The 25,740-nt window shown below is 39.1% G+C and overlaps 1 protein-coding gene across 8 annotated transcripts in view; it reads left to right on the top strand.

Moving 5' to 3' along the window:
• The window catches only part of nbeal2 (neurobeachin-like 2), a 279,397-nt gene that overhangs the window by 124,671 nt on the left and 128,986 nt on the right, over positions 1-25,740 (top strand). For 7 of the 8 annotated variants that reach the window (XM_069922096.1, XM_069922092.1, XM_069922097.1 and 4 more), the window contains 9 exons: positions 1,120-1,226; positions 6,351-6,437; positions 10,065-10,148; positions 11,590-11,688; positions 13,122-13,696; positions 17,184-17,316; positions 18,275-18,394; positions 21,744-22,041; positions 23,591-23,673. In XM_069922096.1, the coding sequence (XP_069778197.1) occupies positions 1,120-1,226; positions 6,351-6,437; positions 10,065-10,148; positions 11,590-11,688; positions 13,122-13,696; positions 17,184-17,316; positions 18,275-18,394; positions 21,744-22,041; positions 23,591-23,673 (1,586 nt within the window). The remainder of the gene's footprint in view (positions 1-1,119; positions 1,227-6,350; positions 6,438-10,064; positions 10,149-11,589; positions 11,689-13,121; positions 13,697-17,183; positions 17,317-18,274; positions 18,395-21,743; positions 22,042-23,590; positions 23,674-25,740) is intronic. The other variant, XM_069922095.1, reaches the window with a different exon arrangement.

Raw genomic sequence — 25,740 nt, 5'->3', positions numbered from 1 at the left:
TGCTTTTGCCTGGTGTAAGGCAGACAGATTCACCATTGCAGAAATTGCCTGAAGTATCTCTTACAGTCAGAGAAAGAGAAGCAAAAGAGAGTCCCCTCCAGAGTCACCAAGTGTCTGTAGATTCGCCTCCAGCACTTCCACAGCCACGCAGAGTCCAGTCCAAACCATTGACAACCCAAGCTCTAGATTCGAACCTCCAACATGATCGGCACCCCCTCGCATTCCAATTCTCATCCCTTCAGCCAACTTTGAGCCAGTCTCTAGCAGCCCATGTCCTCCATGGATTCCTGGCCTCGAATTGCCAGCAGCCCGCTGTATGCATGGGTTTTTCAGCCACAGAGCTTTCTCACTGGTCAGGCGCCATGGTCACTCTCCCATGGGTTGTCTCATGTGCTTCTCCTTCTCAAATGGGGGTTGGTCTCCCTGTTTTCTGGTGTCCTGTGCCAGTCCTCTGCTTTCCTGAAGTCTGCAACCCCTTGTGGCTGCAGTTGATCATAGGCACCACCATCTTAGACCCCGTGGTGGCAGAATTTTAAATAAAACTACTGTTGGTTCTTTAAACAGGCCATTCAAAAAGCCTGTATGGAGCTGACATCAGTTTGACTGGGTAGTTGGACCCCGCAAGAGCACTGTATCTCCATGGGTCCACTCAAGGCCAGCGCTGCCAACCTCAGAGGGGCACTGTTGAAGAGAGATTTCAACAACTGCAACATCTGCGTCATGAATGACGTGGTTCTGACTAATGCAAATTAGTCTGGTAAGGCAGAGGGAGGAAGTGATATGGTGCATGTCGAATGTCACATCAGGTATTGCACCCACCACTCAGCTCAGTCAGCCCCCTCACTCCCCGCTAAGCCTGGCCAGCACCCCCTCCCCCCACGTTCAACTCAGCCTAGGGCTCAAAATAGTCTGGCACGGACCCTGGGTCCTCACTGGTGGTAGCAGTGCTGTTAGTGGCTCCGGCAGCACTGCTATTTTCTATACTTCTTTTATATTCAACTCCTCTGTTCTAATTCTGAGCAAAAAAAATTGCTATTTTAACTGTTTTGAACTGTTTCTTTATCTCTCCCTTATTTAGAGGCAGCTAAAGCTGAACTGAGTTTTTTTTAAATGTTACAGGTGCCATCTCCGAAATGTTGAACTGTAAGGATCGTCCTGTTCTTCAGGCCATATTCCTTAATAACAACTGCTTTGAGCACATCATTAGACTCATCCAGAATAGCAAGGTATGGACAGCTTACCAAACAGTTCTGTCTCATTGGCTCTCTGTATTTTTTTGAACCCCTAGACTCTTAAAAGTTCTGCTGCTGTCCTGAGGTAATTGCTGTTAAATAAATGAATAGGAAAAATTGGCAATGCTTGAATTATAAAATTAGTATAAAAGGCTCAAAATGATTTGTAATGTAGGAAAATGCTCCTTATCTTTATTTTCCCACCTTTATCCTCTCATGGGGAAAGAGGGGGTGTAGGGCCAATCAGACAGCTCATTCAAAGACTCAATGCAGACATGGTGGTTGGATTGACTTCCTATATGGTAAGATTCCAATATCCATGCTGAATACTAAGAGGCTTAGATGAGTGGATGTGGAGAGGATGTTTTATATGATGGGTGAGTCTGGAACCAGAAGGCACAGCTTCAAAATGCAAAAATATCCCTTGAGAACAGAGATGAGAAAGAATTTCTTTCCCTAGAGGGCAGTGAATCTATGGAATTCATTATTGTGGGTAGCTGTGGAGGCTGTTATTGGGTATATTAAGACAGAGGTAGATAGTTCTTGATCAGGAAGGGAATCAAGGGTTATGGAGAGAAGACAAAAGAATAGGATTGAAAAAGATAGTAAATTAATGGGCCAAAAGGCCTAATTCCACTTCTATGTCTTATGCTTTGGCCTAACTATCATTTGTCACCCAATTCAAGTAGCTATTCTTTATCTGTAAGTCAAGATATCGTGGCTATTTTCTCATGTACATCCGGCAACATGTGAAAGCCTATTTTCTCTCCATTTGCCCAAACTCCCAGATAGTAGTTTTCAGTGTTCATGGAATGGTTGATCATCGAAGAGAAGCGATCACCTGCTTTTATAGAACCTTATGAAATGTTTAAAAATAAAAAGGCTGTGTTTGTTTATTTGTGCTTTTTAATACATGTGAGTCGGGAAATGTGAGAAAGCCTCTTGGTGGGTATTGTTAGATAAATGCTTATATGAGTGAATCTGAGGTCATCCTGAATACATGTCAATGTGCATAAATAAGTCGATGTGAATTAATTTGTTCCAATGAGATGTGCAAGTAAGAGTCACCGTAAGTGTTGTGTTTGTGACCCTAGTTAGTCTGCAAAGGTCATGTTTTGAACATTTTTTTAAAGAAAATAGGTCAAAACTTTCACAAAGCTTTGTATTTTCACTGGAAATAATTGGTGTATTGAAAAAACAAATATTATGAACTTTGCGCATTTCTATATTGATTCCATTAAAAGCAGCTGTGAAATGGAGAAGGCTACAAATTAATGGTAGAGTTGATCAAGAAAATACAGGAGAACACAAGAAAAAGAGAGGATGAGTAGGCCTCAGTCCTACCCCAACACAATGTGATTATGGCTAATCAAGGCTGGCCTCTTCTGGCTTCCTCTTTGCCAGTTTCCCACAGTCTTCAATTGCACTCTTTCAAATATTTAGCTATATCTTCTTTAAATACTTCTAATTATGTAGTCTCCATGACCCTCTGGGGTAGAGAATTCCTGATTCACCACCCTCCATAAAATAAAAATTCTAGGCACCTCTGTTTTATATGATTGGCCTCTAGTGAAAACATGTTGATGTCTATTCTGTTAAGCTCCCTCAACATCTCTCAAATTTATCAATAGGTCATCCCTCCTGAAGTCCAAAACATGCAAAACCCAAACTGTTCAGGCTTTCTTGATAGGAAAACTCTCTTGTCGCTGAAATTATCTTGGTGACTCTTTTGGACTATCTTCAATGCTTCCATATCCTATCAAAGAAGGGCACCAAAACTGTGTACAGTACTCCAAGCTTGGTCTCACCAGGATGCAATATAACTGTAATAGAGCTTCCCCTTTCTAAACTCCAACCTAGCAAAAGGCTAATATGTCATGTAGCTTCTTTACCAAAGTGCATCACCTCACATCTTACCATATTGAATTCCATTTGCCACTCAGAGAAAATGCAGTGCTAAAAAGGCCCAGAGACTCTGGTGACTGACCACCTTCTGATCAGCTCCTGAACTATTTTTAACTTCCATACTCTTGGAACAGAACAGGCAAATGTCAAATGATAGTGACGGTGTGGTCTTCTCCAGTGCCTACATTGGAGATCTCTGGTTAGGATCTTTCTCTTGTATCTTCCATTAAGATCAGGGTTTTGAAAGAGATAAGAAATGAAATTGCTTGACTTCACTAGCCACAGACAAGATCCAAGAGGAGTGTAGCATTGCCAAAGTTGTTCCCTTCTTTAAGAAATGCAATAGGGATAATCTAGCAAATTATAGGCTAGTGAGCATAACATCAGTGATAGGGAAGCTACAAAAAAGATTCTTGGGGATAATATTCACTCATATTTGGTGGTCAGGTCAAGTCTTATAAAGTTGAATGAGTATTTTGATGAGGTGGTAAAGACATTTATGAGGAGAGAGCAGTGTGTATTATTTGTAAGGATTTTATTAAAGCATTTGAAAAGCTCTTTGAAAATAGCAAGACAAGTAGATGGGTGGTGAAGAAGGCATCCTTGCTTTCATTGGTTGGGGCATTGAGTACAAAAGTTGGGAAGCCATGTTTGCAGCTGTATAAAATTTTGGTGAGGCCACAGTTCTGGTTGCTGCATTTACAGAAAAGACATTGAGGCTTTGAAGAGGATGCAGAAGGATGTTGCCTGGATTAGGGAGTCTCAGCTAAAAGAACATAAAACTTGGATCGTTTCCGCTGGAGCATCAGATGCGGAGTGGAGACCTGATAGGTTATAAGATTATGGGAGGCATAGATGAGGTAAATTGACTTTTTCCAAAGACATAACTGTTAAATACTAGAAGGCATAGGTTTAAGGTGAGAAACGGAAAGTTTGAAGATATTTGAGACAGTTTTTTTTTCCCACAGAGGGTGATGGGTGCCCGGAACATGCTACAGGATGTAATGGAAGCTGATATGTTAGAAACATTTAAGAGGCATTTAGATAGACATATGAACATGCAGGGAATGAAAGGATATAAATCATGTGCAAGCAGATGGGGTTAGTTGCATTCGACATCATGGTCACCACAAGCATCATGGGCTGAAAGACCTCTTCCAGTGGTCTGTTGTTTAATGTTCAATGTTCTTGGATGCCATTGAAGTTAATGCAAACTTTTGGACAGATTCCTACAAAAGCTTTGGACAAAAATAATTCTGTGATAAAATTGTTGGGCACCAAGATTTTCATCTTTTAATCTGAGGGTTAATATGAAAATTATGTTACACTTTTAAAAAAATATTTTATTTTAATTTTGTGGGCAGACATGTATCAAGAAATAACATTTACTTAAATACATAAATTGAAATGAAAAAAAAAATCAATGGTACAAGTTGTCCATATCTCCAAACAACCCTGTTCTCCCCCCCCCCCCCCGCCCCCACCAAACAAAGCCCCAAAATAAAATAGAAAAAAAATTCAAAGAAAATGGATAAGAAGAAAAGAAAGAGAAAAGCAGGAAAATCAAAAAGAGAAGGAACTTTTGGGATCTGGAAACCATTTCAGAGGATCTAATTCCTTTTTTGCTTAGATCTCAAATAGGGGAAAGAACTCAGGAACAGAATAAGTATCCCTAAATATTCAATCCTGCATTGTGCAAGTATGGCTACCATACCTGCAAAAATATATTATACTTCTTCCTTAGATTGTAAATAATTTTCTCCAAGGGAGCATAACTATGCATCTCTGCATTCCATCAGGATATGTCCGGAGGGGAATCAGACTTCCAAGTAACCGCAATACATTTCCTGGCCACCGCCAATGCAATTTTAATTGGTACTTGGACAGCCTCATTTTGGGTCTTATGTCCACAGTATTTCCTAGGAGAAACAGTTATGGGCTTTGTGGCAATTGTTTCCCAATAATCTGATCTAATAAAATTCTTAAATTTTCCCAAAAAGGTTTAACTGGAGAGCATGACCAGGTGGAATGTAAAAAAGGTTCTTGTTTCTTCATCACATCAAAAACATATATCCAATATATTAGAATTTAACTTATGTAATTTCTGTGGGATAAGATGATTCAAAAGGTTATATTGCACCAATCTATATTTTACATTTATTGTATTGGTCATGCAGTTCTGACATAAATCGGACCAGTTCTTATCACCGATACTAATATTCAAGTCTAATTCCCATCTTGTTTTGATTTATATAACTCCCACTTGGGAGTTCCCAACTGAAGTAAGGAATACATTGCAGATGTAAATTTCCTTGTCTTCCCCTTTGAATCAGAATCCCCATTTCACTGCCCTCTGGTATCGTCATGGCTGGTCGTAATATATCTCTGAAAAAAGCTTTTAATTGAAAGTAGCAGAAGATTGTATTATTAAGAATATTATATCTATTTTTTAAATGTTCAAATGACATTAGTTGCCCTTGCACATAACAATCCTCCACATACCTTATCCCTTTATGGGACCATGTATGTAGAATTTTATTATCCATTGTTAAAGGAATTAATCTATATTTTATCAAGAGCATTTTTGGAGATCTTTTTCCCTTTGTTCTAATTAAATTATTCAATTTGTGCCAAATATTCAAAATATGCTTTGTTAAAGGTGCTTCTTTTCCACAAGAAATAGATTTAGAATCCCATTTATATGAGATTTTCTGCTACTCTCTCTCCAACTTTGTGCAGTTCAAATTCCACCCATGAAGGCTTGTCTCTTCCTTCAAAGAGGGAAGTTACAAATTTCATCTGGGCCGCCCAAAAGTAATATTTAAAATTTGGCAGTTGTAAACCCACCCATATATTTCCAATTTAATTTTTCCATGGAGATTTTGGCTAACTTACCTTTCTAAAGAAATTCCTTAACTAATTTATTCAAATTTGAAAAAATACTTCTGTGGTAATGGTATTGGAAGAGTCTGAAAGAGGTACTGAACACGCGGGAATATATTCATTTTAACACAATTAACTTTCAATCAAAGATATCGGAAGAGTTATCCATTTATTTAAATCAACTTTCTTAAAATTTCTCAAATTATGTTACACTGTTGTGTTTTGTGTTGTTTCTGATGTCATGTATTTTATACATTCTGTTTTTTGTCATTTTTTCCAACTCCTCCCCCATTAATCCCCTCTTGCTTCTCATTTCCCTCTCTCTGACAGCTCTATGTAAGCAGTAAATCTAAGGATGACTGCAAGGGTGGGAGTGACCTTGCCACCCAATTACTGACTGAAATCAATCTCAGCAAGGTACTGCTGCAGCTGCTGATAATCTGATTCCAAAGAAATGGCCAGGCTTGATGTCAGCACGGTGCAGTCAGACAGTGTATATCAACTTCATTCTTCCCCTCCTGTCCAAACCCTCTTGTTTTGACCATCTTTCATACCCAAATTATCCCTCTCCTTCTTTTCTTGCTCTGTTCACTCTGTCTTGCCCTCCCTCCCTCTTGTTTTATCTATCTCCCTCCCTCTCATTTTCTCCACCTTCCCTCTTGTTCTTTCCATCTTCCTTGCTCTCATTCTCTCCTCTTCTTCCCTCATTCTCTCTACCCCTCCCTTTCTCATTTCCTCCCTCCCCCTCTACCTCTTATTCATGTGCTTTTGCTGTTTTGCCTTCTTGTGCCTGCCTTCCTCATAATTGTTTCCCTTTCCCCGGCCTTCCTCTCCTACCCTCTGATTTAATTGTTTCACTCATCATCTCTTCATCTGCAATAGCACTGAGAAACTTTGAAACCTGAGGATTAGAAAAAAAGATGTAAAAGGACAACAAATCTGAAAGCAAAAACTTAGTTTAACAAATTTAAGGAAAGCTGCAGCTTGCTGATACCACCTGGGGATGTTGATCTTATTTCTTGTTCATTTATTTGTCTTTCAATCATTAGTATATCTCCACAGGCTTGATTGAAATTCATGGTTATGAAATAATTAATATGACACCACCACAAATGTTCAAAATTTTGATTTAGGTGGCACATATAAAGCTACTATGATAGTGATCACTGTACGTTATTACATGATACTAATGTCAGGTAATTTTGAGAAAGGTTTAATGTTTTGAACTGAACCTGCTGAAAATGGAATGTTTCAAGGATCATCAATTAAAGTGACAGGCTTAAGGTGGGTGGGGGGGGGGGGGCAAGGAGGAGAGATTTAACAGGAACCTGAGGAGAAGCTTTTTTACCTAGAGGGTAGTTGGTGAATTGAACAAGCTGACAGAGGAGATTGTTGAGGCAGGCACTATTGAAACATTTAAGAAAAATTGGACAGATGCATAGATTGGATGCGTTTAGAGAGATATGGGCCAAATGCAAGCAGTGTGAGTGGGACATTTTGGTCAGCGTGGGCAAGTTTGGCCAAAGGGCCTATTTCGAACTATATGACTCAATGACTCTCGAACCAACAATTAAATTGAGCTGATAAAACTAAGGCAGATCGAGTTCATCTATGGAATATTTGACATTATAAATTTGAATCCAATAAAAGCAAAGAGAAATATTTACTTCAAGATTACAAGCTCAAAGTGTGCAAGAGCAAAAAGATTTGATTCTCTCCATACATGTAACATCGAGAAGCATATCTTAGTTTTTAGTAATAAAATATATCTAGGAAGAGGACTATAATCTCAGGCAAGGTGTGAGACTTCTATGGCAGATGTTCAGATTCATACAGAATATTGGATTCATATTGGGGAACAACATAAGTTGCTTTGAAGGGAATGTAGAACATTTTTGTCAAAATAAATCCAGATCAAAGGATTGATTCACAAGTTCCTTAAATTTTACTTTTGCTCCCTTGAGTATCGAAGATTAACATTCAATTTCATCACAATGTTTAAAGGAAATGGTGATGAGAGCTTATACAATGTATGAAACACTGACATTCTTGCTTGTTGGAGCTAGATGTACATAAAATACACCAAAAAGGAATAAGTATACATTGAGAGAAAAATATAATGAAAATAGTAGGAAAGATAAATAAGCAGATTGCAATTAGTGCAAAAGAAATTATGTTATTCACTGTTAAATGACAGATTGGAAATGGTAGTTGCAGGGAAGCAATATATACTAACTGAGGAATCCACCTCAAGAAGGAATACTGTTAAACTTTCAATTGAGGCATTTGGGAATGAAATCTGAAAGCACTCTTTTGCATGGAAAGAGGGAAAGGGAATCTGAACTTTCTCCCATTAAGCATTGGGGCTGCTGGATTTTTAAAACTGGGATTGATTTTTTTTTTGCATGTAACAACAAGGGGTTTAAATGAAAGACATCAATAAATTGCAAGGAAGAACATGCTTGAGGACCTAAATGCCCAGGATTTAGTATATCTTAAAGGGGAGTTGGTCACTTTGCGACAGGGTGGAGATGGGAGAGAGATATTGAGATTCATTACAAACAGTTATATAAGATTACTGAATTTCAGAACCCTATTTGTGACCTGATAAGATTATCTTTGCAAATCAGAGCAGAAGCTAATCACTATGATTCTGATGGAGACTAACCTGGTCCATGTTTGTTGTGGTGTGATGTCCATATTTCTAATACCACTAAAACAGGTTCTTGACTTTTATGGTTGTGGTGAATGTATTGTGTGATGTAGCATCGTGATGACCTGTATCTGCTTTAAACCCACTGGGCACTACTGGTTCTGACCACAGAAGAAGGAGATACTCACCTGTTGGAGGTATTGATAAAAGTTGTTCAAATTATTTGGAGTAAGTATCTTGATTGTTGTGCCTCGGACAAGATTGTAATCGGCAGAAAAACGCACATGGGATTGCACCTCATATCCTTGTATCACCACATCCAAATCCCACAGATCCTCAGCAGCATTCGAAATTCTGTTCATCCATAAATCTGGTGATTCACAGGCTGCCCCAGCATAAAACTGCTGTGGCAACTTCCATTTCATCTTCAAAACAAGGACTTAACTCCTACCTGGTCTGATCTGTCTTGCACTGCGTGATTCACCCTTAATACTGTCTGAAGACCCCCTGCAAGCCATTCAATTCTTAATGCTCCCTAATAGTACTGTGAGTTTCAGAAGAAAACTGCTAATTAATGCAAGATATACATTCTGTGAATTTCATTTAAGTCTGAAAATGTTGTAGGTTGCTTCTGAACCTATTTTACAGGCTGTGTATTATTATCATAGTTCAAACTTTGAGATAGCTATGTTATTCAATTATTATTGCAGTAGAACATTAGACCAATGTTCCTGGGTACAACATTGAGCTCATTTTATTTTTTCATAATAAATGATTTTCAAGTCTAAAAAGTTATAAAAAAAATATTTTGGCTGATTCAATATATCTTGAGCTTTGTGCTGCTGTTGGCAGGAATGCACATTATAGTTCAGAGACATCTAAAATGCAGTTCTAAATTGGATGTTCTCTACTTGAATGACAGCCTGCTACCTCTTAATCCAAACAGAGAGCAGGTATAGCGAGTTTCTCCCTTCTGAATCACCTGCCCTGGAGAGAGGAACATGGAAATATGGTTTGGTGATGTGGCCAAATTGATCCTATCTATCTTTCATTGTTGAATTAGCTACCAGTGCCTTCGTTTTATTGTTCTCTGCAGGCAAAATCAAGCAGGCGGCATTTATTTACCATCATTAGTTGCCCCTGAAAAAGTAGCAGCATCTCATTGAATAACTAGCCTGTACTACTTGACATACAACCTCACAAGACAACTTAGAGCCAATCACATTGAGATTTTCAAAGAGAATATGCAATTTCAGTCCTGCCTTCTCATCCACATTATTGTCAATCTTTATGAGCCTATTCACAGCTGACATTGTTTCTGTGTTGTGGAACAGTTTTACTCTCTTACTACTGAAAAGGCTTTTTTAAAAAATAATGTGCCACCTTTACAGGTATTCGAGAAAGAGTCAGATTCCATCACAGTGCATGCTATCAGAGTGCTGACAGCAATCATGAAGAACTCGCCCTCTGCCAAGGTATGATGTCCCACTCTAGCTCTTTATTTCTCCATAGTCCTTCTTATACAGTCATATTCTGACAGGGCAAAGAATTAAAACCAGGGCACCCATATCAAGAGCTATTACTTTTTCAACTACATTTAAATTTGTTGTCTCAAGAGCCTGAAAGTTCCACTTAGCGGTTCACCATTTATAATAATCTCCCTGTGAAAGTTACTGTTCCTGCACCAGGACCCCAAAAAATAAGCTAAACCTCAGCTGAAACGAGCTCTCTGATCAAAGCTCTCGGTGAAATTGTTCTGATTGGAAACTTCAGTCTATTCTAATTCTTGTATCAAGTGTTGGGTCCTACATTTTACATTAGTCTCACCCCTTTAATGACTGACTTGAAACTTCTGAAAGTTCAGCTTCATACTACAGTAATTTTTGTGTTTTGGTTTTCTTTTACTAAATGCTTATCCACATTCTGTATTATTACTTTTCTTCGGGATTTTATTTGCCATATGGTAAATTCAAAATAAAACTTGAAAACTTGATTGAAAGTTATTTCATGAACCTTCGAAAGAAGTATAATTACTAATTAGTTGCTATTTAGTCATTCAACATTCTTTTGGTGGCTCAATTTTAGAATACTTGGCACTTTCTAAAACTGTCATTTGAATCTTGCATGTCAGAGTGTTATGCAGTAATTTGGTTGGCACAGCATTATGGATCGTAGGGCCAGTACTGTGCTGTAGATTTTCTATGTTGTATGTTCTATGTATTAAGCCCTGAATTATGTAAAGTTTCATGTTAGATGAGACATTAAACCAAAGCACCATTAGCCACATGCATGTTGAAGAAGCGGTGATATTTAAAAAAAAATTAGACATACAGCACGGTAACAGGCCATTTTGGCACACAAGTCCGTGCCGCCCAATTTACACCCAATTAACTTACGTCCCTGTTATGTTTTGAATGGTGGGAGGAAACAAGAGCCCCCAGGGAAAGCCCAGGCAAACGTGGGGAGAACGTATGAACTCCTTACAGGCAACACGGGATTCAGACCCCTGTCCCGATTGCTGGCGCTGTAATGGCGTTGCGCTAACCACTATGCCATCCGTACTGCCATGTGTTCTCCCAATGCCCTGGCCAAAATTTACAGATCAACCACCATTTCCAGAATAGATTTCTGGTGGATATTTTGTTACTGTTTGTGGCACCTTCAGTATAGTTGGTTATTATGCTTCCATATATTGCAGTCGTGTTTGAAAAGCTGTTCATTGATGGTAAAGCACAATGGGATGTCATTTTTTACTCTCTTATCAGCTTTCTGGTAGAATTATCAGTTTGCATTTGGGCATTTACTGCACTATACATGGGAAAATAATTTAAAAAGACCCAAGTCTCGAGATAGATTTATCATTGAGATTCACATATACACAGACATCAATTGGAGCTTGGTTCTTTTTACCAATAGGAGGTGTTTAAGGAGCGGATTGGTTATTCCCATCTATATGAAGTACTGAAAAGCCAAGGAGAGCCAACAAATCGCCTCCTGCAAGAGCTCATGAACATGGTAAGTAGTGGTGGGCTCCCCAAGCTGATGAGTTGGGGATGAAGAGGTACTGGCTGGGGTAGTAGTGAAGCAAACAAGCCAAATTTCATCTTGGCCACAACCGGTAATAATATTCTGCAAGGAGGAGGAAGAGAAGTTGGTGAAATACCCATTTGGACTAATTTTATACTTGGGATATGGAAGATTTATAAGAACGTGGGAGGTAGAAGAATGAAGAGCCCATTCTGCTTTCACACCTGCCCCACCATTCAATCAAGGTCTTGGTTGAAATTTTACCCAAGTGCTACTTTTCTATATAAAACAGATAAACCTTGATTTCCTTAATATTCAAGTTGCTGACATGCCTGCCATTTATGTGTCATTACTACAGTGCCCACCATTATGTTTAGGACAAGGACACTTTTTTCCCAAACAATTCACCCATGATTAAAGTGGACATTCCAGATTTTTTACTTGTTTGCTTTTTGATTGCTTTAAATTTGTAATCAAACAATTCACATATGATTAAAGTGTGGATTTCAGATTTTATTCAGAGTTATTTATATACATTTGTTTGACCATGTAGAAATTATGGCACTTTTTGTATATAGTTCCCCCATTTCAGGGCACCATAATGTTTGGGACGTTTGGCTTCACAGATATTTGTGATTACCCAGGTATGTTTAATTGCTTCATTGGTGCAAATATGAGAAAGCTGGCCTTGCTTCGAACCTTTTGATGCTTTTGGAGTCTGTAGTTGCCATTTTTCAACATGAGGTCCAGAGCTGTGCCCATGAAAGTCAAAAAAGCCATTAGGAGGCTGAAAAACAAGAATAAAACAGTGAGAGACATCGACCAAACCTTAGAATTACCCAAATCAACTAGAAAATCATTAGGAAGAAAGAGCGTACTGGTGAGCTTAGTAATCAAAAAGGGATTAGTAGGCCTCAAAAGACCTCCACTGCTGATGCAGAACAATTCTCATCATAATGAAGAAAAATCCCCAAGCGCATGTCCAACAGATCAGAAACACTCTTTAGGAGGCAGGTGTGGATGTGTTAATATCTATTGTCAACAGAAGACTTCATGAACAGAAATACAGAGGCTACACTGCAAGGAGAAAATCACTAGTTAGCCACAGAAACAGGAGGGCCAGATTACAGTTTCCCAAGTACTATTTAAAAGAGCCTGCAGAATTCAGGAAAAAAATCTTGTGGACAGATGAGACCAGGGTTAAACTGCATCAGTGAGGTGAATGATTTGATTATAAATTTAAAACTGTGGAGCACAGGGGAAAAAATGTTTCTTTGTCCCGAACATTATGGAGGGTACTTTTGTTATCTTAAGAATAAAAATGATGGTGACTGTTCTAATTGCAGATTTTATGAATAAGTGGCTTCAGTCATGAATGAACAAATGATGCCATTCTCATAAAGGTTCCCTTCTGCCAACAGGCCATTGAAGATGAGAACTTGGCCAACCTCACAATGATCAATAATGAGCAGCCCCTGTTAATCTTGGTGCAGTGGATTCCTGACCTGAAGTCCCGCGATCTACAGATCTTTGTCTCTGAGTGGTTGAAGAAAGTGTGCAGCGCCTCGCTACAGACACGTACAACATGTGTAAAAGCTGGGATGCTTCCCACTGTGCTGGCTTCCTTGAGCTGCCACCCACAGCTCGACAGGAAATGCAGCGAGAACCTTATTGACCTGCTTCAGACTCTGGGGAGCCTCTCCATTCAACCTGCAGAACTTCGGCAGCTGATAAAACTTCTTCGGACCGATGATGGCAAAGCACATCCATACTCCACCCAGGTTATTCGGGCTCTGTCAGCAATGGCAAGGAAAGATAGCTCAGACAGGGTGCTGCAGTATTTTGATCTGACTCCCAGCATGGCTGGAATAATGGTTCCTGCCATTCATAAGTGGCCAGGTTATGGTTTTGCATTCCATGCATGGCTCTGCCTGAATGAGGAACAAGATGACTTTTACTTGCGAAGAAAGAAACCAAAAAGGAAACAACTGTACAGGTAGGAATAGAACCATAGAATACTACAGCACAGAAAACAGACCATTCAGCCCTTATAGTCTGTGCTGAAACATTATTCTGCTAGCCTTGCTGACCTGCACCCAGTCCATAACCCTCCAGACTTCTCCCATCCATATATCTATCCAATTTATTCTTAAAACTTAAGATTGTGCCTTCATTTACCACATCAAATGGCAGCTTGTTCCACACTCCCACCACTCTCTGAATGAAGAAGATCCCCCTAATGTTCCCCTAAACCTTTCTCCTTTCACTCTAAAGCTGTCCTCTCATATTTATCTCTCCTAAACTAAGTGGAAAGAACATACTCACATTTACTCTGTCTATACTCCTCGTAATTTTGTAAACCTCTATCAAATCACCCTTCATTATTCTACATTCCAAGGAATAAAGTCCTAACCTGTTTAATCTTTCCCAGTAACTCAACTCCTGAAGATCTGGCATCATCTTAGTAATCTTATCTGCACTCTTTCAATCTTACTGATATCCTTCCTGTAGTTTGGTGACTAGAACTACAAAAAATACTCCAGATTTGGCCTCACCAATGTCTTATACAATCTCACCATAAGATCCCAACTCCTAATTGACTAATTCTTTGATTTATGAAGGCCAAGATGCCAAAAGCTTTCTTTATAACCCTCTCTACCTGTGACACCACTTTGAGGGAATCATGTATCTGTATTCTCAGATCCCTTTGTTCCTCCACACTTATCAGTGCTCTACTATTCACTGTCTATGTCCTACCTTGGCTTGTCATTCCAAAATGTAACACCTCACACTTGTCTGCATTAAAATCTATCTGCCATTTTCTTGCCCATTTTTCCAACTGGTCCAGATCCCTCTGGAACCTTTGAAAACCTTCTTCGATGTCCATAACACTTCCAATCTTAGTGTCATCAGCAAACTTGGTGATCCAATTTACCACGTTATCATTCAGATCATTGATATAGGCAACAAACAAAAATGGTCGCAGCACTGATCCTTGAGGCACACCACTAATCACAGGCCTCCAGTGTGAGAAGCAGTCATCCACCACTATTCTCTGCCTTTTCCCATTCAGCCTATTTCAAATCCAGTTGACAATTTCTCCATGGATACCTAGTGTCTGAACCTTCTGAACTAACCTCCCATGTGGGACCTTAACAAAGGCCTTACTAAAGTCCATGAAGACAACATCCACAGCCCTTTCCTTCATCTACTTTCTTGGTAACTTTCTCTAAAACCTCCATAAGATTTGTTAAACACGACCTACCAAGCACAAATCCATGCTGACTATCCTAATCATCCCTTGGCTGTCCAAATACTTGTATATCCCATTTCTCAGAATAGCCTTCAATAATTTATCTACTACTGACATCAAGTTCACCAGCCTGTAATTTTCTGGTTTACTTTTTTTGAACAACGGAACCATGTGAGCTACCCTCTAATCTTCTAGCGCCTCACCCATGGCATAGGACATTTTAAATATTTCTGCCAGGACTCCTGTCATTTCTAGATTAATCTCCCTCAAAGTCCAAGAAAATATCCTGTCAGGCCCGGGGATTTATCTATCTTTATTTGTTGTAAGGCTGCAAACACCTCGTCCTCTTTCATCTCTATATGTTCCATGCCACTACTCCTTGTTTCCCTTCCTTCCTTATACACCATGCCAGTTTCCTGAGTAAATACTGATGCAAATAAGAATTGTTCAAGATCTCCTCCATCTAATGAGGCTCCACACATCAACGACAACTCTGATCTTCTAGGGGACCAATTTTGTCCCTTACTATCCTTTTACTCTTCAGATTTACCTTCACATTATCTGTCAAAGCAATCTCATGTCTTTTTGTCTTCCTGATTTCCTTCTTAAGTATTTTCTTACATTTTCTATACTCTTCTAATACCTCATTTGTTCCTTGTTGCCTATATCTACTATACACCTCTCTCTTCTTCTTAACCAGATCACCAATATCCCTTGAAAACCAAGGCTCCCTATGCTTGTTAACTTTGCTTTTCATTCTGACAGGAACATGCAAACTTGGCACTCTCAAAATTTCGCCTTTGAAGGCCTTGCGCTTACTGAACACATCCTGACAAGAAAACAATTTATCCCAATCCACTCTTCCTAGATCCTTTCTCATTTCCATAGAATTGGCCTTTCTCCAATTTAGAATCTCAACTCGAGGACCAGACCTATCCTTATCTATAATTAAGTTGAAATTAATGACATTATGGTCACTGGACAAAAAAATGCATCCTCTCTCATTGGTACCTCTAATATATTGATTTAGAAAACTTCCCTGAACACAGTTGATACACTGTAAGCCATCCAGCCCTTTTAAAATATGGGAGTTCTAGTCAATATGTGGAAAGTTATGTAGACTTTTAAGAGATAACTGCAATGACCTTGTGGGAATAAGATGATATGACCATAGCAGAAACAGAATTAAAATGGTGAGGTCTGGGAGCTAAATATTCATGAATATAAAGTGTTCAAGGAAGCTGAAAAGGGAGGAAAGATGGGTGGCAATAATGATTAAGGAAAATATTGTAGTCAGTCTGAAGGCAAGACAAAGTCCTTGAGGGGCCAAAGATGGAATCCATTTATAGGAACCCCCTAGAAGAACTGAGTTAGTCAGACAGTATCTGTGGAGACAAAGGAGTGGTCAATACTTCAGGTCAAAATTCTGCATTATAGAGGGATGATAGTAAGTATAAAGAGATGAGTGGGAAGAATGCGACAGTTTCTCCTTGCCTCGACAGTGGAAGATATTGTTAGGATATAGTGCTTATGAATGAGGTGGGCCAAAAATCCGTGGGAGGATGTGCAGATAAGGAGTGATCAAAATGTCCTCCGGTTCAGAGAAAAAAGAGGAACTAACTAAAATGGAACAAAGTCTGGAGAGAAAAACTGTAATGGAACAAAAGTTGACACAGAGAGTCACTCAACGTGGTGCAGGCCCTTCAGCCCAACTCATCTGTGCCAACCATATTTGTATTCTGTGATAGTCCCATTTTCCTGCATTTGGATCATAATAATGGGCAAGTTTACTAAGAAGAGGAAATTCACGTATCCAGCACCTACCAGTCACCATAGGTGCTGGATACCAGGGGTTTTACTGTAGTTTTGGGGGGAAGAAAAACTGTCCTTGAACATAAAGACACTGGATTTCAGGCATCTGAACCTTTTGTTTGAAGATAGGAGTGAGAAGAGACCATGGCTAGGATGATGCTAACAGCCTCCTTGAGGCAGCTCCTCACATAGATGTCTACAATTAACGGTAAGGGTGGCGGCCAGATGAATTTATCCATTCAGAACATTGTCCCTTACCATTGGTATAGTAAAATGACAAACCTGAGCTTTCTAATTACAAGTCATTCCTGAAGTAGAGAAATGGTTCACAAACCTCAAAAAGAGGGAACATACAGAAGTCGCAGTAAGGCAATTTGACAACCTCTTTGTGTTTTTTTTTCCCCTCCCTTTCCTGCAGCTTCTTCACCACCAGTGGCACTGGATTTGAAGCCTTCTTCACCACAGATGGGATGCTGGTTGTTGCAGTGTGCACAAAAAGGGAATACATGACTGTAGCTCTTCAAGACATCTCCTTTAGTGACTCAACCTGGGTATGAACTATCATGATACTTTGCCCCCATTCCCAAAATATATTGGTCCATTTATTGTCATTGCCTTAATTCTCTGGGATATTAGTGGTGAGCTCCTTTCTTGAACTTGTAGCCTGCTTTTATTGGGCTCATTTGGAAAACAAAAGTTATCCACACAGAGACGCAAGTTAAGCCAAGTCACTAAACATCTCTCTGAAGTTTTCTTCCCTGCAAGTGAACTTCATAACTGTTGTCAGGTTTTTGGTTTATTGGGTACTGGAGCTGTCCTCACCACCAGATGAGGTAGTAGTAAGGGGAGGTGCAGCTCGGATCATTTATCATGGAACTTCAGAGTAGCATGTGCATTTAATGGGCTCTTCTTCTGCTTTTGCTGTTAATACCACTGCTTTGTTAGAGAAAGCTGATCTACAGACAACTATTTTTGCAAAATGATAGGAAGAGTAATTCCGTCAGACTTAATATAAAGATCCAAATATAAGGTGTTGTAGATGCTGGAAATTTGAAATAAAACCTAACATTGCTGGAAATATTAATTGGGTCAGGAAGCATTTGAAATGAGAGGAACAGATTCAGCATAATTCGCCCTTCATTAGAACTGATCATAGCCATGATGCAATTAAGGCTGATTTTATATCCTCGTAGAAGGTAAAAGCAATATTACATGTGTCAACTGAGCTGTATATCAAATCTGCATGTTTGTTGACAATAGATAAACCAATATTAAGATCAGTGAGTATCTATTTACATTATGTTACTTCTCTCATATCTACTTATTAAAATTTGCGTGGCCCAGTTACTCCCAAGGATTCCAGCATCCAGCTGTCTTCTCATCCTTCAAAAAAAATAAGAGATGAGGGGGGGGAAAAATCCATATGACCAGCTGTTGTGCTTTTTTTGTTTGATTAATTAATTGCTTTCCCCAACACTAACTTCCCTTGTCCCTGCCCTTGGCTTGCAGCACTGCATTGACATTGTCCACATCGCAGGACGTCGACCCTTTGGGCAGAACATGGTGAATATCTACACGGATGGTTATCTGAGGAAGACGGCACAGTTACGGTTTCCTTCACTTAATGAGGTAAGATTGACCCAGAACTTAAATTTGTAAATGTTTTTATTTTTTTCCCCCAAAAACAAACAAAAAAGTTTAAACTGTATTTGCCACATTTAGTCTTATCTCTGATTTTGTAATTGAATGTATCGAAGAGGATAGTGATGGAGGCTGGTATAATAGAGACGTTCAAAAGACTCTTAGATAGACACAGGGGTGTAAGAAAAATAGAGGGTTATGGGTGTGAGGTGGGGGGATATGTTTGGGGCAGATTTTTTTTCCCTTTGTTTTCCCCCGAGCGCCACAGTTTTAAATTTGTAATCAAACAATTCACATGTCAGATTTTATTCAAGTTTATTTGTGCACATTTTGGTGTGACCATGTGGAAATGAAACCACTTTTTTTTTTTACACAGCCCTCTCATTTCAAGGCATCATAATATTTGGGACATAACAATGGTACATATATTAAAATAGTCATGTTTAGTACTTTGTTACATATCCCTTGCATGCAATGACTGCTTGAAGTCTGTGATTCATAGACATCACCAGGGGTTGAGTGTCTTCTCTGGTGATGCTCTTCCAGGCCTCAATTGCAGCCATCTTCAGCTTCTGCTTGTTTCAGGGGCTTGTCCCCTTAAGTTTTCTCTTCAGCATATGGAAGGCATGCTCAATTGGATTTAGATTGGGTGAATGACTTGGCCATTCAAGTATTTTCCATTTTTTAGCTTTGAAAAACTCCTTTGATTTAGCAGTATGTTTGGGAGCTTTGCCTTGCTATAGAATGAATGAGTTTGGAAGCATTTACTCAAACTTGAGCAGAGAAGATGTGTCTATACACGTCGGAATTCATTTTGCTACTGTCATCAGCAATTATGTTCATTGATGATATAAGTGCACCAGTACATGTGCAGGCCATAACACCCCCCACCACCATGCTTCTCAAATGAATTGGAAAACTTTGGATCTTGGACAGTTCCTTTACACCTCCACACTTTGCTCTTGCCATCACACTGATGCAGTTTCATCTTGGTCTCATTTGTCCACAAGATTTTTTTCCTGAATTCTGCAGGCTCTTTTAAATAGTTCTTGGGAAACTGTAATCTGGCCATCCTGTAACTAGTGGTTTTCACCTTGCAGTGTAGCCTCTGTATTTCTGTTCACAAAGTCTTCTGTTGACAGTAGTAATTTACGCATCTACACCTGCCTCCTAAAGAGAGATTGGGCGATGCCTCTTACTGTTTTATTCTTCTTTTTCAGCCTCTTAATGGCTTCTTTGACTTTCATTGGCTCATCTCTGGACCTCATGTTGCAAAATGCCAACAACAGAAGCCAAAAGTGATCAAAAGCTTGGAAGCAAGCCTAGCTCTCTTATACCTGTACCAAAAAAGCAATTTTTTACCTGAGTAATCACAGACATCCCAAATATTACGGTGCCCTGAAATGGGAGAACCATGTATAAAATGCCTTGTGTTTTCTTCATGGTCAAACCAAATTATATACAAATAGTGTTGACTAAAATCTTGAATGTGCACTTTAATGACCTGTGAATTGTTTGATTACAAATTGAAAACTGTGGAGCACAGGGGCAAATTAAGGAAAAAAGTGTCTTTGTCCCAAACATTATGGAGGCCACAGTAGAGCGAAGTAGATTTATGCAAATCAGTACCACATTGTGGAGTGAAGGGGCTGTGCTGCAGAACTCCTGATATTGCTGTAACATAACTTGAGTTAAGCAAGTTCATTACTACCATGATTATTGTTATCTGAACAACTTGATCAATACATTAACTTAGTCTTTGTAAGTTCAAATCATAAAAATTGTATTGCAGAGTGCGAAATGTGAAACGTAAATGCAAATTTACATATTGGCAGATCTTTCTTTGGTCTTGGACAAAAACATTGGAAGAAATCTCTTTGAGAGCCAAAATGCCTGCTCCTGCTCCACATTCTCTCAATTCTGCAAAAAAACACCATTGAGAAATAAGGCAGAATGAAAACCAGGAATAGTAGTCCAGTTTATTAGGAAAATGCCAGAATCCATTATTTGAGAGATTATAACAGAGAAGTATAACATGATTAAATTAAGTTTTGGTTTTGTGTTTAATGCACTTGTTGGAGAATAAACATGGATAAAATGAACCCAGTGGAGATAATGTATATAAAATTCAAAGGGCATCCGATAGTGATAATGGTTGTGAGTTTCTTGTCGTATACATTGTACAATGTACATATGTACCAAAATTCTTACCTGTTGCAGCTGGAAGGGAGCTTTGTTAAAAATCATTACAAAAAAAATCTAAAAAGCCACTACAATAGCATACTTCATTGAATTAAAAAGAGGTAATAAATTAAAAAAAAAAGGATAATAAATAAACATTTACAGATATCCCAGAGCAAAGAAAGTGACTTTGAAATAGTGGGTATAATCCTTTTGTGGTGTTGGGGCAGTCTCTAATTAGTGTAACAAGAGGAAATCCAAGTGCCTGATAGCTGATGGGAAAAAAAGCTGTTCTTTAACCTAGAGATCTGGTCTTCAGACTTGTATACCTTCTTCCTGAAGGTAGCAGTGAAAAGAGGTTGTGACTTGTGTGATGGGGATCATTTATAATGATTTCAATGGATGGGAGGTTGAAGACTGATGGACCTGGCTATGTTTATTCATGGAGCCTTCTGTGTTTCTGGGCATTCATATTTCCAAACCAGGATGTGATGCAACCAATCAGTATACTTACCACAGTGCACCTGTAGAAATTTAATAGAGTATTTAAAGGCATGCCAAATCTCCTCAGAGTCCTTAGAAAAATCAGGTATTGGTGTGCCTCACAGAATGTTATTACACAAGGTAAGAGTTCCTGGGGCTACAGTAATAAATCAGAAAGTTAAGAGTGGGTCATTTTCAATTTGGCAAGCTGTTACAAGTAACCAGCATCTGCCTCAGATATATCCATAAATGATTAAAATAAAAGGACCATGTATAAGTATTCAAGTTTTCTATTACTGCAAAGATAGATGAAAAGGAGACTGTGAAAAAGTTAAAAACAAATAAACATATATACATACATATGAAGGTTCAGTGGGTCAATCAGGAAATGGGAGGTGAAGCATAATGAGCCCAAATAGAAGAATATAAATACAATATTTTGAAAAAAGAGAGCAGCTATTCAGTGTTGATTTTCAAAGAGATTTGATGCACTTTAAGTTTTTAAGATGATGGCTTACTTCCACAAATGTATTTTTTTAAGTGGGTATCATATTTAGTTTCTGACTTGTACAGAAACTTGTTTCAAATGTTGACAGCATTTTCTCTTTGTTTCTTTTGATCTTTGATATATAAAGCTTTTAGATGTTTTATTTTTATATTTTATCCTCTTCAGTCTTTCACGTATTGCTGCATTGGTTCAGCTGGTCACAGGACAACTACAACTGTTACTACACCTTCTTCCCCATCTCCTGATCTCTCCTTCACCTCACACTCTCCACTCAGTCGTTCCCAGTCCTTCCCTGCCAGCTTTGCAACCAGAGACTTGTTGCCAGCCATCGTGAACACAATTGCAGCTGGCACACAGGACATAGAGTGGGGCATGCCCACCTCCCTGGAAGGCCAGCTGGGATCTGTCTTCGTATTTCATGAGGCCCTGCAGCCAATGCACATCAAATCATTATTCATTGGAGGTGAGTGGTCTTAACATTCTATTCTATTGTGGAGCCCCGTGGTTTGAGGCAGTGCACATAATCAGTTCACCCAAGAGGGTCTTCACGTCAAGATGTTTACATGCTCAGAAGAAAGCAAGGACAGGTACATAGTTCCCTGAAAGTGGAAAGCATTTGGCATGCTGCCTTCTTTGGTCAGGGGACTGACTATAGGAGTCGAGAGGTCAGGTTTCAGCTGTATAAAACATTGAGAAGGCCACTTTTAGAATATTGTGTGTAGTTCTGGTTGGTTTGCGATTAGAAAGATTATTAAACTAGAAAAGATTCACAAGGATGTATCTGTCACTGAGAATTGAGTTATAAGGAGAAGCAGCTTAGGCTACGACATTTTTTTTTTCTGAAGCATAGGATTCTGAGGAGTGACCTAATAGTGGAATACAAATTCATCAGTAGCATCAGTAAGCTAAATAGTCTGTCTGTTCCCTAGAGTAGGAGTGCGTAAAACTAAAAGCTGAGCTGAGCTGAGGAGAAAAGATTTAAAGGGACATGAGGGATAAGTTTTTTGGACAGAGGGTTGCCTGAATATTGAACAAGATGCCAGAAAAATAGTATACAACATTTTCCCTGGGGCTCTGGTTTCCTTCCATCCTCGAAAGCGTAGTGGGTTGGAGGTTAATTGAGTGTAACAGGTGGCACAGGTCTCAATGCCCAGAATTTGGCTTCTATTGTGCTATAAATGTTATTATTATTTATTATAGATAAATGTTTAGAGGGATATGGCACTATTGCAGGAATATGAGACTAATTCAGACTAATTCAGAAGATCATTGGTGGGCATGGATAAGGGGCTGAAGGGTTTATTTCCACACTCTACTGATGCATGACTCTATGATTATATAGGTGTGGGTGTGTAAAATTAACTGATGCTTCTGCTGAACTCTTGGAGACGTCCTTCTGTTTATTGCCAAGGTGAACAGAAATCGAGTAGCCTTATTTGTGGAAAAGCAGACTCGTTCTCTTAATATCCCAGCCAACATGGTTCATCTTGTCATCACCACCTCAAACTAGATATTTATGCATACTATTATGTGATCCTGTTGTGCACCCATTGGTCATGTGCTTGGTTATTAAATAAAAAGAGCTAAAAAAAATTTCTGGAATATTTGAGGATGTGGAAGTGCTCTGTAAATGTGATTGGATCTTTCTGTCCTATTCTGACATTTTCTTGTGTTCAATCTTTACCTCTGTCGCATTCTGTGATTTCTCATTGTTGTCATCTTCTTGCCTCTCATTCCTTTCTCTGTTTTGCTCCTTCCCTTCCTGCTTCTCTGGCTCCCTCTGTGGCCCAGATCCATCATTCTCTTGCTCCTCATTTTTGTCTCCTTTGCTCACTTCTCAGTCTGTCTTTGCCAATCATTGCTGTGTCTCTCTATATTTTCACCTGAAGTCTCTTTGAATAAAGAGAGACAATCTCCATTGAGTGAACCTTTGCTGGAATTAGAATTGCTGGATTATGATGACAGACCTAACAAACTAACTGGTCTTCTGTTTGTGTTTTATTCTTTTTTAGGTCCAAACAATCTGTTGCCCTTTCGGCCTGACGGTGAGCTGTCTGATTTAAGTAGCAAACTACTCCTTTATTACTCTCCCAAGGTGATTACGCTCAACAGGTTTGCTCTAAATTTAGATGGTTCAAACTATGGCCAAGCAAAGGTGGATTGCACGTGAACATTTGTTGCCTGTAAAATAGGTCACAAAGTGTACTGTTGACAAAACAAAGATGAGGTGATAGAGAACCCATTGTAGGATCTGTTTCAGGGGATTGAGGTGAACCAGGTGCACTGAGTTTTAGTAAGGGCATGATTATTTACTCTACCAAATGATGAGATTATTATTAATAGGTTAGGGGCAGAAAACGAGGAGTAATATACACTAAAAATAATTAATTGGAGGAAGATCATGTTTAGTGGATGATAGGGGATCTGACCCAGATAAATTAACAGTCAAAACTGTGGCAGGACAGTAGGCTGGATTTCAGGAAGAGATGGAGAGATGGTTCAGGTACAAAAGAAATAAACTTCTGGAGGATCTTAGTAGCTCAAACTGCATCTGTGGGGTGGGGGAGGGGAATGGTAAATGTAGCAGTTAGTGCAACACTGTTACAGTGGCAGTGACCAGGTTCTGAATCCAGTGGTGTCTATAGGAGTTTATACATTCTTCCCAGATTTGCGTGGTTTCCTCAGGGTTCTCCAGTTTCCTCCCACCATTCAAAATGTACTGTGGGTGTAGGTACCATATTTTCACTCATATAACATGCACACGCATATAATGTGCAGAAAATCATAAATTGTATAAAAATATTTTTGTATAACTTGCACACGCATGGCAAAATCAATTTGCATTAAATGGGACATGAGACAAAGCACATACCAGTATCTGCCACAGTTGATCTCCTGCAATGAACACCTAGTCAACTTCCCCCATCAGTGTCATTTGCCCATTATATAGATGACATCCTGCTGCAACACAGTTACAAGCTTTGGAGAGGTATCAATTTAATAGATTGAAGACAGGCGACAGAGTTAAACAGAATTTTAATTCTAATATTGTCTCAAATCAGAGGCACTTGAGATGTTAATCTCCTCCCTCAGGGATGGGTATGTGCATTAACAATGATAAGGTGGAGAGCCCTCGCCAGAATGTCCAGTTTATAGAAATACCATGGCATTAAGTACAAAGAGATAGTCCCGAGATCAAAATTTCCCATGCCTGCTATAAATTGTGCCCATTCTTTCATTACCAATATTACATTCTCATGCTTGCTATAGTATTCCCACACTTGCTCTAAATTCCATCTTTCCCACAGCCACTATAAATTGTGTGCGTTCTTTCTCATACTTGGAATAATATTCCCATACTCACTATAAACTGCTGGAGTATCTTTCCCACAGTCGCATGTTCTTTCAATGCCTCTATTATATTCCCATGCCCACTATAAATTACTGGTTCAACTTTCCCATGCTCGCTATTAATTGTGGGCATTCTTTCAATATGCAAAAATATTCTCGTATAGCGCTCATCCACATAAAATGCATGGGGAGGGAGGGAGTATCTTGTTTGTAAAATATGCATATAATATGCATGTTATATGCATAAAAATATGGTAATTGGGCGGCACAGACTTGTGGGCCGAAAGGGCCTGTTACCGTGCTGTATGTCTAAATTAAAAATTAAAATGTTGATGTTACAGGTCAACTCCCTGTATCAAGTTGAAGAGTAGAGAAGAAAAACAGCCAGTATAAACAGGAGAGCGGGGTGAGACAAGAGCCAGCAGCTGATAGGTGGATTGAAGTGAAGGATGAAGGGCAGATGATGCCAGGCAGAGGAGGAGAGGGATGGAGTTGGAAGACAGGGAACAGTGGATGAAGCAAAGAAAAAAATGGAAAATGATGGAGCCACATAGGGGAAGGGAGAATGCTGAGTTTTCTGAATAGAGTGGTTAATCTAAAGCTTTTTCCTGTTGGTAAAGGACACATGAAGTTAGAGACATAAAATAAAGAGGAGGAGGAGAATTGATAATAATGAGGGAAAACCTCTTAGACATCATGTGGTTGGAATCTGCAATCCACTCTCTGAAATGTGTTGGAGAAGGGATTCTGTTGTGGCTTCAGGAGAGAATTAGATAAATCTCCAGTGAGGAAAGATGTGAAAGGCTAAAAA

Source organism: Narcine bancroftii, chromosome 2 (assembly GCF_036971445.1).
Source record: "Narcine bancroftii isolate sNarBan1 chromosome 2, sNarBan1.hap1, whole genome shotgun sequence".
In the NCBI taxonomy this organism is placed as follows: Eukaryota; Metazoa; Chordata; class Chondrichthyes; order Torpediniformes; family Narcinidae; genus Narcine; species Narcine bancroftii.
Note: the sequence above shows the minus strand (reverse complement) of the source record. Positions and strands in the feature narration are given on the sequence as shown.